We start from the raw sequence: 10,684 nt of genomic DNA, 5'->3' as shown, positions 1-10,684 counted from the left end.
TCTTCCATGTTGTTTTGCTTCCACATCACCCTGAAAGCGCTTTATTTAAATAATTTAGCTCTGCTCAATTTCAGCTTGATTACAATAGCCGCAAGCCATGCAGATCTAGTTATGGGCTTTATTCAAAATTAAAGCTAAAATAGAAGTAGATTTTAAAAAACACAACCACTATAGTAATTAACCTGCAAAATGTGTTCTTAATCTGTTGATTGCAACTGTCAAACATTTTTAAAAATGTGTTGAATATTACCCAAGTCACAGCCTACAGAGGTGGAAAAGACCAGGCCAGGTGAACCATAGAACAAGTTGAACCCTGAATCCGAGGGCCAGGGTGACCCCGCCCGAACCCGAGGGCCAGGGCTCCCGCCGGACGCGTGATTCTCAAATTTGACCTTCTTGGAGAGGGAGATCCCACTGGAAGAAACTGAAGGGGAAGAGAATATAACTTTAGCAAAAGATGAAAACTGACCACTAACCAAACGAATGAGAGAGATTGTTCTTTGAGGCTGAATGTGATGTGTCATAATAACCATCAATTACTATAAAGGTGTCCAAGCTGAAATTCAACTTAATTACAATAGCTAGCCAGCAGCCAAGATAAAAGGTCACATGTCACACAATTTTAAGCTTCCCTTTATACGAAAGAACTGCAGTATTTTAAATTTGCCACATCGTTGGCGGACAGGTACCTAGCCATAGTAGCTAATTATCCTAGCTAGTTCACACTTCATTCTCCCCCAAATGATCCCATTATCGACAGGTATCCGTGCTTAGACATGAAGACAGTTCAGCGACCGAGGACTGACATGCAGCTGTCACAGCTCTTTTAGAGCAATCCGACGGTTAGCGAGCCAATGCTAGATAATAACGTTAATTGCAGCTACAGCAAATAGTTGGCAGTTAATCTGCAAGTTAACTAACGTGCTCCATCGCCATGAAAATTAGAATCTGTTGCCGCAAGAGATGTGCATAAGTAATGTGTGAACTAGCTAAGTTAACCATCTCAAATAGACAGCTTGTCTGTTAGCTAACCTAGCTAGAGAGCCCAATGTTACCTGAGTCGTTGAATTCAAGTCCGACTTGACACTTTAGCCTTTCCCGTTAGGCCTCATCGTCTTTTTAAACAAAATTAACATACTATTCATAAAATCCATATAGAGCAAGTTTTATGGATGATCTGCTCAGTGAAGCTGCATTATTTCTGTTATAATACGGACACGGCAGCATTTTCACGGCATGTTTTCTTAATCTGTTTATTGCAACTGTCAACACATACGAATGATTAATAATTAATGTAAACTGTTATGCAGCGAATTAAAGATACTATATTTTCCTGTTTCCCTAGAAATAATCCAAACTGCAGTGTCTGCTTATTTATGCTGAAGCACACTTAAGTGGGTATATTTTTTGTGGATTCCACATATACATTAAAAGGAAAATGTTGCCCAATCATGTCAGAAATAGCAAAACAAAAAAACACAGGCTCCGAGTTACTGAAAGAGAAGTACGCGATGAGGTCCTGGTAGAGCATAGGCACAGGTTGGTCATACGTGTTTATGAGGAGTTTAATTTAAGCAAAATCCTCATCACACACCCAAGAAGTCAAAGCCTGCAAAATCCCCAAGCAGCAAGACTGCATCAAGTTAGCACTGGCTGAAGCAAAAATAGTGCTGTGTCCTGCTGTGTGGCTCATCCACTCTACCAGTCTCTTAGTATTGGGCTTAGTGTGCTTAATTCATCTTGATGTCCTAACTGACATTCAAAAAGAAATGGATGTGAGAAGACAGTGTAGGAGTTCAAATTTGAATTGGCTTGAAATGTAGGCTGAAGTGCTCTTCTGCAGCTGAGCAGCTCATTTTCTGCTGAGCATCTTCACAGCCCTTACAAGGAGAGCATGAAAATGATGGAGGGGACAAGAAAAATCAGAATAATGCTTTAAGGACTGGACACATTTACAGCTTCTCACACTAAACAAAGTACTCCAAGGTAAAAAGTTCATCAAAGTAAAACATGTTTCATCCATCTTTCTGTGAACTGATATTTTAATGACTGACAGACAAATCCTCCAAGACTTGGCTTGGGATGCTTTGGTGTACAGGAGAGGTTTGAACCCCTTTCATTAAAGAAAACGTGTATGACTCAGGTGCTAGGGTATTATCAGAATGTAATTTATTCCAAATGTAAACACATGATTCTCTTAATTAGAGATTCCCTTATAAGGCATATTATTCAATAATGTTCATAGAGGTACAAAAAACAAAACAAAACAACAAAACCCTACTGAGTCTGGAAAAGAACATCTTTATCAATAAAAAGTATCAAATGACCTGAACACAGTTGTACCACCATTACAAACTCCTTGCTTGAGTCTGCATGTATACATGTATGATAGTAACATATCAGCCAATGAATGATGGACTCGAGTTTGTACTCGAGGAAAGAAAGAAATTTTCATAATGTCATAAAGAATCAAGTGTTTGGAAAACGTCTAGGAAAAGAAAGAAACATTTATTTAAATGTGCTGAATATTGCACAAGTCGCAACCCTTGAAAAACCAAGAAGAGTTCTCGGTCTGCTTAAGTACTGTGTACTGCAAAAACACAAGTAGAATTGAATTTTCCACAAATACACATACAAGAACCATAGAAGAAAGCATAGTGTTGGTCTTATAGAACGAGAGACACAAAAACCTCAGCTACAATGATCAACAATTACACAATGAAGTTTGGATTCAACGGAATTTCGTTTTGAACTACGGTAGAGGGGCCTCTTTATCGGCTACTCGAATACTAGGCAACAACCTGATTCACCATTTGTGGATCACATTTGAGCAGTAACATGATTTGGTAGAACACTTGCATTTGAAACCATTTTTGTCTTCTTTTATAGGTGGAATCGGAGGCCAGTTTGGTGATGTTTTAAATCTACTTGAAGAATAACAAACAAACAAAAAGCCAACCCTAATGTAACATTTAAAAGAAGCACCAAAGTGGGCATCAGATTTACCATCAAACAGGGTCTTGCTGCTGTCGAAGCCTGTGCACTGCCGCTTGCAGATCTCCATGTTCTGCAAGCAAGATTTCACACTGCAGCGAGAGACACACACACACACACACACACACACACACACACACACACACACACACACACACACACACACACACACACACAGGTGGGGGGGGGGGGGTTACAGTACTAGCAGAGAAACTCTGATGCTATTTGGATTTCTAAATTAACACGGTGTTCCTTAAAATGTTTTTGAAACACTGACATGTAGATTGGAAGGCCTGGAGCAACTCACTGTGCACTCTGAGGGAAGTGGAGGAGGTGGGTCATGGTCAGAAACAGGTGGTTCACGGTCTTCACTGGCGTGATCCTTTTGTGAGCGTCTAGCGTGAGCATCTTCTTTAGTAGGTCGATGAACTCCCGCCGGTCGGCCTTCTCCGCCAAGACGTCGGTGCCTTTCAGACTGGTCATATTGACCTGCGAGAGAGACCCATGGGTGAGTCATATTATTCACCAGCAGAGGGCGGCAATGCACCCAATACGAACGAAGTTCTGCAGCAAATTTCTACGCACTGCTCTGCCCTTCGCAGATGCCGTTCTCCAGAGCGACTTACATGCGCTACTCATTATGACAGCAGAAACGCTCGACCTTTCAGCTAGCACCTTGTTCTACCTGCTCTATAATGTGAGCTGCGGGAGCCCTTTGTGACGTTCTTCAATTTCACATCGCAACACTAAAAGAAATGCGTATAGTTACGCGCACAAAAGCCCAAATAACCTGCATCATGTCGTCAAGGCAGTTTAAAATGTACTTCCGAGTCTCTTTGGACTTGATGCCACGCTCCGCCTCATGCTCCGAAGGTGTCTGGAGAAAGGAAAGAAAAAACAAACCATTCAGCTCCACCATTAAGTTACATGAAGTCATTAAGTTACGTCCCTTATAAAAAACACATGGCATTTGGCATTTGAAGACAGGCAAACCTTGAGTCTCCACAGGGGGTAGCAGTAGAAATAGTAGTGCGTCTTGGTCGCTGCGCTCAACATGCACTCTGCTGGTAGGCCCTGCGTCTCGGAGATGTAACGGATCTGCAGAGACACCATACGGCAAAAGGATTATGACTTTATTTTGAGTTAATCCTTTCATTTTCAAAGTGCATGTCTAAAAAAACAGGCCATAGAAACTCATTTATATTAATCCTAAAAATGAGCGGGCCGACAAAGCAGCTAAAAGGTCAAACTACACACACACAAACACACACACACACACACACACACACACACACACACACACACACACACACACATATCACTACAGCCACAAAACCACTACAGGTCTGCACCACTGATGCTGTACGGGCGTTAAGGCACAGCTCAAAGGACCATGTGCTTACCTGATCATATTCGGAGGCTCCGGGATACAGGGGCCAGCCCAGGAACAGCTCAGCAATGACACAGCCCAGGGACCACATATCGATGGCCTCACAGAATGGGAGACCCAGGATGAGCTCAGGCGATCTGGACCAAAAACACAGAGATCGCCATCATGAAATCAGCCTCGGCTGATAATTCCGTGGGGGGGTGTTTGTGTTCCTAGACATTACACACCCACTATTCTAGTGTAACATGGAACCAACACTACAATGCACCAACACTACAATAATGTTCTGTTTTGCATTAAGTAAATACAGAGTACCAATGCAGTTAAACACCCGTTACTCAGTATATTACACTGTTAATTAACAGTGTAGCTACAATGTAATAGCGGTTTTGTACAGACTCGCTAAATACTGATATTACCAAAGCCTGCAGTTCAGCGCATCCTAACTAATCTCAGACACCGAAGACGGTTCATTAGGTGTTTTTGCTAAATAACAGCACTCACATGACCCAATAAAAATAAACCACTTATAAATCAATCGTGCTCCAGTTAACTGTAATGCTCATCATAGGCTTTTAATGTGTAGCAGGGTTATTACAACTGTCCACAACATGCAGCTCTACTCTAAAGCACACTCGAGTGCAACAAGTGCACACTTATTTCTAACACGCCTCAGCACGTGTCCCTCACCGGTAGTATCTGGACTGCAGGTAGCTGGGGGCCTTGGAGAAGTGGCTAGCTGAGCCGAAGTCGATGACCTTGACGCGGTACGGCTGCCTGATGGGGTCCACCAGCATGATGTTGTCGGGCTTGAGGTCGGTGTGGATCAAGCCCAGGCTCTTCAGTTTCATGAGCGCTTTGGCGACCTGCTGCAGCACGGGCCGGATGCATTTCAGCAGCAGTGGGCTGAACTTGCTGCGCTTGAGGAAGTCGTAGAGGCTCTGCCCCAGCATCTCGAACACCAGGCATATGTGCTTCTTGTGCTGGAAGCACTCGTACGCGCGCACGAAGTTGAACTCGTCGGCGTTCTCCCTGCTCAGCCGGCTCAGGATGCTCACCTGAGGAGGAGCAAAGGAGGGAAGACGGAATACGCGTTAAGCCGAAGCTACGTGGTCACAGCTTCAAAGTTTGATACTGCTGACAAATAGCCTACTTATTTTCAATAGCATCAAGCACTTTGTGTACTTCCCTTCAACCATTTACTTCTACAGGATTTGGGAGATGCAATTATGGAAGTGGTCCCTTGGAAATGAACCCATGAACTTGCTTTTGGTACTCAAACAATGCAGATTAATGCTCTTTCATAACAATAACATTTTTAATGCACATCCAAACAGGTATGGCTTACACAACTGAAGCTAAATCTTCTTTTTAGAGTAAGCTTCAAGCTGTCCGTGTGTTATCCGAACTAGTTCCTACTGAACTAGTGAAAATTAGAACTAGTGTGCCAAACAAGTATTTCTGTGCTACCCTGGCTGTATACAAATTCCACAGTGTGCGTTAGCACATCTGACACCAACAGAACATATGTTGTAAAAACTGAAACAAACAATAACAGAATCAGGGCTACAGCTGATTCTAGGCCATATCAATAGCTCATTTAAAGCAGGCACAACTTTCCCACCTCGTTCTGGCCCTGTCGAGCATAGGACGGATGACTTTTCAGGATCTTGATTGCGACTACTTCACTGGTGCCCCGCTTCCAGCACTTGGCGACCTGGCCAAAGGTTCCACGGCCCAGGGACTCCAAAACCTCGTAGCTGTTGGAGACGGAGCGGAGGATCTCGTTCTGCACCAGTTGGTACTCGCAATCGCTGCCCCTGGCCACACGCTTGGACAACCCAGGGGAGGAGAGCTCCTCCAGGATCTGTACACTGTTGCTGCTGTGTGCCTCCTCTCTCTTCCTCTTGAGGCTGCCCCGCTTCTGATAGCCGTCAGCACGCCGCGAGGTCAATGCCTCGTCTCCGCCCTGCCAGCTGGAAGAGGAGGAAGACGACGACGAAGCCTCGTCCGAGGCTCCAGAGGGGGAAAAGACCATGGCAGGTAAGCCATCGATTGAATTGAACCCCGGATCCGAGGGCCAGGGTGTCCCCGCCCGAATCCGAGGGCCAGGGCTCCCGCCCCGCGCAGGATTCTCAAATTTAACCTTCTTGGAGTGGGAGATCCCACTGAAGGAATCTGAAGGGCAAGAGAATATACCATTATGGAAAGATGAAAACAGGACTACTAACCAAATGAACAAGAGAGATTGTTTGTTCTTTGAGGCTGAATGTGATGTGCCATAATAACCATCAATTAGCTAAATTAGCTAAATCACAGAGCTTTGATTTTTTTTAAAACATCTACTGCTGTTTTAGTTTTAATTTTGAATATTTCTGTCTGAAGCAGAGCAGAGCCCTGATCGATGCCATTGTTTTTTGGGCAGGCTTTAGCAAGTGATTGCTTTCTCTTTACACGCTTCTCAGAAAAGACAAGTTCTTTGTCTTGCGTTACTCAAAGGTGGTTCTGTGTGCTAAAACAACATCTTGACCTTTCAGCGATGCTGCCACACTGAAAAACAGAAGGCCAAGAAAAAAACAGCTTCTATTCTTAGACTCTCTGGCACTCTAAGTGCTTGCTGATACCTTGCTGACTGCAGTATTTCCTACACCTTTCCAACTGAGAGGCTCCTGAACTTGCAGCACCTCTGTCAATTAATCAATTGCATAACAAGAGTTCATCCGCTCTATAATTGAGGGAGATACCCCCTCTAATCATTAATGCTCATCATTACAAAGACCATTAGTGTAAGCTGATGAAAAATGTTTCAATGTATTTAAAAGGTAAAGAACAGAGTAGCAATGTAAAGATACCATTTATAATGCATTACATTTTAGTCTTTGACACAATCTCTTGCCCTGAAACAGTGTTTAGGGCGATTACAATGCTGTTTCAATATGTTTAAAAGGTAAAGAACAGAGTAGCAATGTAAAGATTCCATTTATAATGCATTACATTTTAGTCTAAAACACAAACTCTTGCCTTGAAACAGTGTTTAGGGCGATTGCAATGCTGTTTCAATGTGTTTAAAAGGTAAAGAACAAAGTAGCAATGTAAAGATACCATTTATAATGCATTACATTTTAGTCTAAAACAAAATCTCTTACCCTGAAACAGTGTTGTTGGGCGATTACAATGCTGTTTCAATGTGTTTAAAAGGTAAAGAACAGAGTAGCAATGTAAAGATACCATTTATAATGCATTACATTTTAGTCTTTAACACAATCTCTTGCCCTGAAACAGTGTTTAGGGCGATTACAATGCTGTTTCAATATGTTTAAAAGGTAAAGAACAGAGTAGCAATGTAAAGATACCATTTATAATGCTTTACATTTTAGTCTAAAACACAATCTCTTGCCGTAAAACAGTGTTTAGGGCGATTAAAATGCTGTTTCAATGTTTAAAAGGTAAAGAACAGAGTAGCAATGTAAAGATTCCATTTATAATGCATTACATTTTAGTCTAAAACACAATCTCTTGCCGTAAAACAGTGTTTAGGGCGATTAAAATGCTGTTTCAATGTTTAAAAGGTAAAGAACAGAGTAGCAATGTAAAGATTCCATTTATAATGCATTACATTTTAGTCTAAAACACAATCTCTTGCCCTGAAACAGTGTTTAGCGCGATTACAATGCTTTGAAACGCTGTTTCAATGTGTTTAAAGGTAAAGAAGAGAGTTGCAATGTAAAGATTCTACTTATCATGAATTACATTTTAGTCTAAAACACAATCTGGGTTTGTGTGTATATAAATGATGTAATCTTACTGTTGTGGAACAAATTACTTCCATTTCCATTTTTTAAGGCAAAAATATTAAATGTTGGAATTTATCATTACATATTCATATGAATATGACTTTAATTTGTATACATATTTGTTGACATTAGCTATTTTGATCAGTCATTTTTGTGTCTGGTTGTTCTAGCTCATATTTAGCACGTTGTCCTTGACCATGTCCCTCTGTCCACAGGGTGGTGGTGTTGGACCGTGTTACAGACACGCTGCTGTTTTCCTGCAAGGTGCTAGTGGTCGGATTTGTAGGTGAGAAATATAGAGTGAAGTCATGTGTATATTACCCATACTACACTTCATCACATTCTGACCATGATGGCACATGGCAACACACTTTAATAGGTAACTCTGAGGGTTTTTCTACATTCCCTGTAAGGTCTGCTGGCTTTCTTCTTCTTCTCTGGGAGAATCAGGCTGCCATCTGACAATTTCCAGCTTCAGCTGCTGCATTATTACTGGTTGCCCGTTATTGTACGTATTGTAACCTCAGAAAAGCTCAAGTGGTGACACTTGCTTCTGTGTGAGAACAAAACATCAGCATATTCAGTACACTGAAGAAATGGTTCTTTCTTTTTTAGATTCCAAAATGCTTATTGACAGTGATTGTAAAGTCACTTTGTTTGTAAATAACCATGATTTACACATTTATTCTGGACAGCAGTTCCTCTCATAATACTGAAGGCCCAGCATGTATATCTACTACTGCTGTTTTTTTAGACGGTGATTGTGGGAGCTTATTTCATCGCGCAGGGCTTATTTAGTGTACAGCATGTGTGTGGACACCCTTTTCCTATGCTTCTGTAAGCTACACACACACACACACACACACACACACACACACACACACACACACACACACACACACACACACACACTCTCTCTCTCTCTCTCTCTCTCTCTCTTCATTCCAGCAGTTCATAATGACATTGGGCACACACAGTCGAAAGCTTGTATGGTCTCGTCCCTTTACTTCAGGGAGAATAGAATTATAAAAAACATTATTAGCTCACATTTCACTCTCAAGCTACTACACATATGCCAATCATGAGGACTATATTGGTTTTATTTCCACTATGATGTTTCTGTCTCCTCTAGTGGAGGATCTGGAGCGTAACGACGGCACCGTGCAGAGACCATACCTCCGATTTACTCCTCCACATCAGCTGACTTTAAAAAAACATTTAAAGCTCTACACATCATGGATCACAGAATGTCTGTTATTAACGCTATACAAGAACTATACTAAAGCCATAGATCTAGACTAAGACTATAAAGTCATTTCACTTAGCTAAATAACTTTAATACATAATTTAAATCATGCAATGTGTAATAATATTTCTTGTTTTTGTTCAGGAGATGTGCAGACATTATCTGCTGTATTATTTTTGTGGCTGCCATTGTCACCTATATTCTTATTCGCTCCCTGGGTAAGAAACATTTCCAACTACACTTTCATGGGGAAAAAAAATCATTATAATTGTGGGCTCAAGCGGAAGGTCTTTTACCCATGTATGGCTTGTGAGATATCCTTCTAACGGAGGTTCTAACACAGCGTGGCTGCTTGGAGACTCTCGTCATGTCGTGTTGCCCCAGAACTCCACTGGGATGTTTTGTGGAGCTGGAGTCAATGTGTAAGTCCCTCACATACTGGATTAGTATTTATATCTTCACAGGAATACCAAAACAGCACACCCAGTATGTAAGGAACACCGTCAGTATTCTTTCGAATGGACTTTAGTGAGTCGGACTAGGGTTACAATGGAGCTGTGCAGGTGCAAATTATGTGGAAACATAAAACATCAACAAGACAAGATGGGTTAGACTTTAGCTTTAAGATTTTCATGATTGGCACTGCACAGCAACAAGTGGAACCAATCAAATCACTTGTGTTTAATGATTGTCTCTAAACCAAGGGGTCCAAACTCAGGTCTAGGAGTGTCACAACACTGCAGAGTTTATTGGTTACCCCAGTCAAATTCACCCTCGAAGAAAGAACACTTAGCTGGGTAGTGGTGTGACTCTCCAGCACTGAATCCTGATACACATACTCAAAAAATTGAATAAAAATTGTTTATTTAATTGGTTAATATTCATGTGTCAAGCTGCATTTGTTTCCTGCATCCTCTCGTGTTTCAGTGACAAACCAAACGTCCTCTACTTTGACCTTCTGAAGTGTGCCAGAGCAACGACAGAAATGGACGCCACTCTAGAGGGTCTCCAGTGTCCAACCACTCAAGTGAGATTTCCACACAAATGTCCTGTTGACATTGTACAGAAACCAAACACGTATGTCAGTAGCCTTTTAGAAATATGCACATGAGACTCATTTATTACAAAACAGTTTAGCATGTAGTATGTGAATGCCAGTTTGTAATTCTGGGGGCTTGGGTCTCTTTTCGCTGCTTGGTTTGGGAGCCTTTTGCTGTATCATGCAATGAACAATGTGTAAATAGTGTAGATAGAAATATA

At 41.7% G+C, this 10,684-nt stretch overlaps 1 protein-coding gene across 1 annotated transcript; it reads right to left on the bottom strand.

Annotated features, from left to right (window-relative positions):
• Positions 1 to 218: 218 nt before the first annotated feature.
• LOC145655898 (homeodomain-interacting protein kinase 1-like) lies at positions 219 to 8,986 on the bottom strand. Its single transcript, XM_081709361.1, has 9 exons — positions 8,982 to 8,986; positions 6,009 to 6,360; positions 5,075 to 5,442; positions 4,398 to 4,521; positions 3,988 to 4,092; positions 3,785 to 3,871; positions 3,302 to 3,483; positions 3,007 to 3,086; positions 219 to 424 (listed from the first exon to the last, which is right to left on the bottom strand). The coding sequence occupies exons 1-9, from the start codon at positions 8,984 to 8,986 to the stop codon at positions 219 to 221; spliced, it is 1,509 nt and encodes a 502-aa protein (XP_081565487.1).
• Positions 8,987 to 10,684: the final 1,698 nt, after the last annotated feature.

The sequence above is a fragment of the Electrophorus electricus genome, unplaced genomic scaffold (genome assembly GCF_041902795.1).
Source record: "Electrophorus electricus isolate QZ-2024a unplaced genomic scaffold, ASM4190279v1 Scaffold39, whole genome shotgun sequence".
Taxonomy (NCBI): domain Eukaryota; kingdom Metazoa; phylum Chordata; class Actinopteri; order Gymnotiformes; family Gymnotidae; genus Electrophorus; species Electrophorus electricus.
The sequence above is the reverse complement of the archived record's forward strand: the minus strand, read 5'-3'. Positions and strand labels throughout refer to the sequence as shown.

Bases quoted from the DNA above. Each gene is read 5' to 3' on its own strand.
- LOC145655898 (XM_081709361.1), bottom strand. The intron at 3,872-3,987 runs GTTTGCCTGTCT...TCCTTTCTCCAG, and splicing joins ACCCCCTGTGGAGACTCAAG to ACACCTTCGGAGCATGAGGC. The intron at 3,484-3,784 runs GTTATTTGGGCT...TCTCTCTCGCAG, and splicing joins GCCTTGACGACATGATGCAG to GTCAATATGACCAGTCTGAA.